The sequence below is a fragment of the Marmota marmota genome, unplaced genomic scaffold, assembly GCF_001458135.2.
Source record: "Marmota marmota marmota unplaced genomic scaffold, marMar, whole genome shotgun sequence".
Lineage (NCBI taxonomy): Eukaryota > Metazoa > Chordata > Mammalia > Rodentia > Sciuridae > Marmota > Marmota marmota.
In genome coordinates, this window is record NW_026000016.1 from 11597430 (window position 1) to 11603335 (window position 5906).

Below are 5906 nucleotides of genomic sequence, written 5' to 3' on the forward strand. Positions count from 1 at the left end.
AAAAAAAAAAAAAAAAAAAAGGCAGAATTTTAAAAAGCCATGTAAATTTACTAAAATCCCAAATTCAGGAATCAGTAAAGGATATCCTTCATAAAGGAAATGTGGCATTTATACACAATGGAATATTACTCTGCACTAAAAAAGAATAAGATCATGGCATTTGCAGGGAAATGGATGGATATTAGAGAAGATTATGCTAAGTGAAGTTAGCCAATCCCAAAAAAACAAATGCCAAATGTTTTCTCTGATATAAGGGGGGTGACTCAAAGTGAGGTAGGGAGGGGAGTGCATGGGTGGAAAATTAACTCTAGATAGGGAATAGGGGTGGAAGGGAAAGGGAGGGAGAAGGGGAATAGCAAGGATAGTGAAATGAGACGATCATCATTATATAAAATTCATGTATGAAGATGTGAATTTTGTGTCAACATACCATATATACAAAGAGATTTGATAAATTATGGTATAAAGGTATATTAAGAATTGTAATGCAAAAAAATTATGAATGTAATGCATTCCAATATTGTCATGTAAGAAATTTTTTTAAAAAAAAGGATATCCTTCAATTAACTAATTGAGCCAGCTCTCCCAAAAGATATTTCTAACAAATGTTCCAAATATACCTTCTAAGAAGTTTCACACAATAATTGAGAGGGATAATGGGGGGTGGTATCTAAGAAGCTAAAGTTTGTACAATTATTCCCAAATTTAAAATTACTTGGTAAAATATTTAAAGCTGGACTTTTAAGAATTAAACAAAAGAATGAACTAGGGAACCTCTCAAGACTTCCTTCTGCCTTCTTTTTGAACCCAATGAAAATACAGCAACCTGTACTCCGCTTTTTTTTTTTTTTTTTTTTTGAGGTCTGGGTGACAGATGCATCTTTAAAAATATATCTAAACTATAAAAACAAATCAAATTGATTTTTGTTTCTGGTTACATATAGAACCAAGGACATAAAAAATGTTTCACCAAGAAAATTATCTTCACATAATTAAAGGCAATTATAATAGATCACAAATTTACATTGTATCTTAAAGTCCTTTTATGCCTTATTTCTGAACTGATAATTTTCAAGAAAATCCAAGATATCAAGAAAGATTACTGAAAAAAAAAATATTCTAATGCCAATAAAGCTCAAGCCTAAGGAAAACTAATAAAACATACTTAACCAGTTTCTTATCTGTTTAAATGCAATTTACAAATCATAGCATATAGGCTTTTAAATTAGATAGTTTTAATAAAGTCACTGATTAAAAAATCATAAACTGAAAAGAACTGATTAAAAATTCATAAACTGAAAAGAAATTTGAAATAAATAGTTCAACAGTAACTGTTCTTAGTTGTTATACATACCCAGGAGCACAAATAATCCCATCTACTTGCATTTGGTTTTTGGTAATGGATTTTAATTTATTCATATACACCTATGTATACACACATGAACACTTATTAACATATATTTAAATTTGTACTTAAAGAATCTAAGGGAATTCACAATGCCTATAATAAAATCATACTTCAGAAAGTTTATTACACTTCACATATTAGCAATAAAAGAAAAAATATGGGATACATATCTACCTCAAGTCAAAGTTTAATTACTAAATATTAAATAAGAATCACCATTTTATATCCTTAAAAAACAGAATTAACATGAAGAATTTACTCTGGCCAGGCACAGTGGTGCATGCCTGTAATTCCAGAGGATCAGGAGGCTGAAGCAGGAGTTCAAAGGCAGCCTCAGCAATGTCAGTGAGACCCTGTCTCTAAATAAAATACAAAATAGGGCTGGAGATGTGGCTCAGTAGTTGAGTCTCCCAGAGTTTAATCCCTGGTACCAAAAAAAAAAAATTTACTCTGACCTCTGGAATGAACAGGTATTTTGTGGTATTATTCCTTAGTGTAATATAAAGGAATATAGCAACCAGGTATAGTAAAGGTTGGGTAGACAAGAATGAACTAGTATTTGGCTCCAAAGGGAAGATTAGCAGTGAAGAAGTAAATTACAAAGTAGGGTCTAACTCAGGAAATGACTAGTTAGAAAAATAAGTAGAAAGTTTCTTACAAATGGAGTGAAAGTAATATCAGCAAAAACACAAATAAGAAGAAAATTAAAAGCTACAAAGTACCTGAAATTCACATGTAGTAAGAAAATGAATATCAAAGTGAAGAAACAAATAGAGAAAAAATAAGCAACTAAACCACTAGCTCTCAAGAGTCAGGGCATTTAAGAACAGGTTTAAGGACCAGGGTCATGTTATCTTGACTTCCCAGAGTATCACACAATTGTTGACACACACCAGATGCCCAATGTTTGTTGCATGAATAGGCAACAGACTGTTTTGGGACTATTTCACCTGTGAAAGGATTGGGCTTGGTTCACTACAAACTGATGCAAAGCATTTATATAGACATTTCCTAGGGTATCTAAACTGACTTCTTGCTGGATCTGGGGATGGACAGATTAACTGGGTCACTCTAAAATAAGAACTTGAGAATATGTAAGAACTTAAGAGTATGCTTTCAAGGAGTTGATGTACCAAATCCTATTCTGTCACAACTGCCAAATTGTACAAAATACAGCACAGTGTAGCAAAACTAGGTAGTACCTTTCTTCCAAGAGCTACCATTTGAAATAAAATCCACTATAGAAGAGTGGCTGATAAACATTGTCAAGAGTTCTACATAACAGATATGGAAAATTAACATACAAAACTACAAACATTAAGTTTAATCCTGGCAAAGAACCTGACACTAATAAACCCACCTGCTACTCACTTACAAATGTGGTTTATCTGCCTAAGTAGCACAAAGCTACAGCTATATTCAAGAGAACTATTTTCCTCCCAAACATCCAAATTACTCCATCCCAAAAGAATCTTCTGACCATTAATAATTTCCTCAACTCTGAAATTATGTAGAGGAGGCCAATGTTTCTCACTTGAGTAAAGCTGGTTCTATTCCAAAAGACAAAATTTATAAAGACCAAAAAGATGCAGGATTTTTTAAGTAAGCCTACTAGGAAGCTATTTATTAATAGGGGCAGAAAGCCACAGGGTACTTCACTTTAGTGTCCCTGGAAGTTTTCAATTAAGATTTTAAAATTAACCCATGTATGTTATGTACTTCAGCAATATGAGATCTTACAGTGAAAGAAAACATGGATGTTTTAATTACCTTAATGAAATTAGTTTGTTCCTTTATATATATTTTAAAAATAAAATCTGTTCCTTTAGGAAATTTTGAGCAGTCTGAAAATTTACTTATTCTCAACACTCATCACAAATACTTGAAGTCATAACTGAAGGGTATTAGCACTGAGCAAAGAAATGGCATTAACTCTCAATGAACACTGTACAGAAATTTAACAAGACCCTGGAGAACACAAAAAATAAAATTTTAAATGTTTACAACAAAAAACAAACATAAATTTCTGAATTACAAAACATTTTAAACCTAAGTTTTTTTAAAATTTATAATTTATCAGTATCATTAGGAAACAGATTTTGAACTCCCTAGAAAATACACTGAAGGAGCAAACAAGGTTCTTAAAAGTGAACTGAAATCTTCACTTGAAAACTTGAAGTTCTTTCCCTGAAAAAAATGTCCTGTATCTCTACCATCATTAACATTTGGTAGACTCTATTCACAAATGCATTCCCTATTTTCAGACACAAGAAACCATGCTCTGTCAGCATCTTATTTCTATAGTAACTTGTTTGTTAAACAACAACAAAAAAAGACAAAACATGAGAACATATAACCCTATAGTAAAATTTCCAAAGTGAGGAAGTAACTATGTCCACTGTTTTACTTAGATTTGTTAAATATCTGTGAAAGTTTCAACAAGAAAGCTACTCACCACCTTCCCTCTCTCTAACTCTGTGAGTATGCACATTTTTGGCCTTATTGTGACCTGTGCTGTCACTATATTTGTTTTCAGGACTATCAGATCTCCGCAACATTTTATTTGGTGGTGAAGGATCTGCGGCGTCTCGCATCTTTTCATGTCTGTGATCACCACTACTGGGGTGACTCTTCGATGAATACTTAAGTGCCTGTAAAACATCACCCCCCCAAAAAAAGAAAGAATTGAAACTTTAAACAACTGGATTAACTAATTCAATCACAAATTTTAATGTATTTACTTCATTCAGTTTTATGAATTTATACCAATAAAATTAAAAGGTCCATTTTCAATTCTTCCTAATCAAAATCTAAATGCTTAAGAGCTGGTTTGACTCCTGATATCATATTTAAGAAAAAAGAAAGGAATCCCCTCCATTATCACATTAAAAATAAGAAATCAAGTATTTTGGCACACTGATTCCTCAAAATATTTGAAATATCTGAAATCCCTTTTTGAAAGTTTAATCAGAAGAAAATGGAAAACAGTACCACCATAACCAATTTCTTCTCTATTATTGATTTACAAAGGCACACATATAAAGCAGCTAAGTCTGCAAACCTTTATTTTTAAAGGGCATCACTTTCTCAGACCTTGCTCACCTACTCTTCCAGGTGTGGAAAATAAAATTTGAAGCTATAAAAATATTGTTCAAAATGAATTAATATATGAGCAACATTCTCAAGAAAGCTAACAAAGTTTATTAAAATACCTCAACATAATGGTTCAGTTTTATTCTAAGTATCCTAAAACAATCATGATATACCAGTCTTTTATGATGGGTAATTGTGTTTTGGGGACATATTCAGTAGGATTTAATCTTCGACTTATGCAAATGTAATGGACAATGTTTTAAACAGCAGGGGAACCTAGTGTTTTAAACTGGAGCTTTAACTCATGCCAGAAAACAGAACTATGAGGTTAGGAACCTGTTCTTATCAAAATGATTATAGACAAAGTATTCTATTGTCATTTGAGAGTTATCAACCATTTATGAAGCTTCCCTACACATACATACTGGGACCATGTCTACTGTAAAACTTTACATTCAACAACTGACAGTGACAAAAAAAGAAACCTACATGCCTAGAACCATCTACATTAGAACGAACTGCCCAAGTACCCAAAGATTTTAATTCTTACTAAAACAACTGCATCACCTTTCACTTATAAGGCAATTATTTGCACCAAAAACAATTAAAATGAAAAAAGAAATTAGTTTACAACTGATTTGAGAGTTGTAAATCACTTAGCTATTCTTCCCTGGCCTTTTATCTAATTTTAATCTCTTTACATTAACTTTCAATGCAATAAATAAGTATGCCAACGCATAAGTATGCCTCCGAAGTCACCTATCATTGCATCGCATGGATTCTTCACTTAAATAACCAAGTAAGATCTTCCTGGCTGCGAACGATTTTTTCCCCTTAAAAACGGAACTTCCTCCATCACCTGTCAAAATAAGTCACTATACCTTGTTGGTGAGCGCTAATGAAACTCAACTCCAAATTTTAAAGTGGCCCGCGGTGCTAGTTTTCGCATTTGTTGCACCGAAGGGCCTGTAGCGACTTCTGAAGCCTGCGCTCGAGTAGTCCCTCCCTTCCCCCTCCGTCCCCTTCCAATCCCTCCACCCCGGCCTCGGCTGGTACCTGGTAAGGCTGCGAGTCCCCCCTCCGGTCGTGACAGCTGAAAAACAGGAAGAAAGACAGCGACATTAGAGTTTGAGGGGAGGGGAAGGAAGAAAACGGGTCCGCTTACCGCCCCTCCCCGCGGGAGACCTACCAAACGTACCGGCGCGGAGCCCCCACACGCGCACACCGCGTACTCACACGGGACTCCCGGGAGGGCGAAACCCTGCGAACCCGGCCCCTCGGTCCCCTCCACCGCGACTCACTCTTTCCCTGCCCCTCGAGCGGCCGCTCCTCCTCCCCAGCCCGATCCGGATCAGGGTTAACAACAAAAATGGCGGCTCGGCCAGCTCCAGATAAGGAGGAACAG

General features: G+C 34.9%; 1 protein-coding gene across 7 annotated transcripts in view; it reads right to left on the bottom strand.

Annotated features, from left to right (window-relative positions):
• The window catches only part of Wac (WW domain containing adaptor with coiled-coil), a 70070-nt gene extending 64249 nt beyond the window's left edge, over window positions 1–5821 (bottom strand). For 3 of the 7 annotated variants that reach the window (XR_007349712.1, XM_048809157.1, XM_015483494.2), the window contains exons 1-2: window positions 5558–5594; window positions 3864–4059 (exon numbers count right to left, since the gene is read on the bottom strand). Coding sequence is in view for 6 of the 7 variants with exons in the window: in XM_048809157.1 (XP_048665114.1) it covers window positions 3864–4002 (139 nt within the window). In the remaining variant the exon portion in view is untranslated. Of the gene's footprint in view, window positions 1–3863; window positions 4060–5557; window positions 5595–5690; window positions 5717–5737; window positions 5755–5802 lie in introns of those variants that run through there. The other 4 variants (XM_015483496.2, XM_048809155.1, XM_048809154.1 and 1 more) reach the window with 4 other exon arrangements.
• Between the last annotated feature and the right edge of the window lie 85 nt (window positions 5822–5906).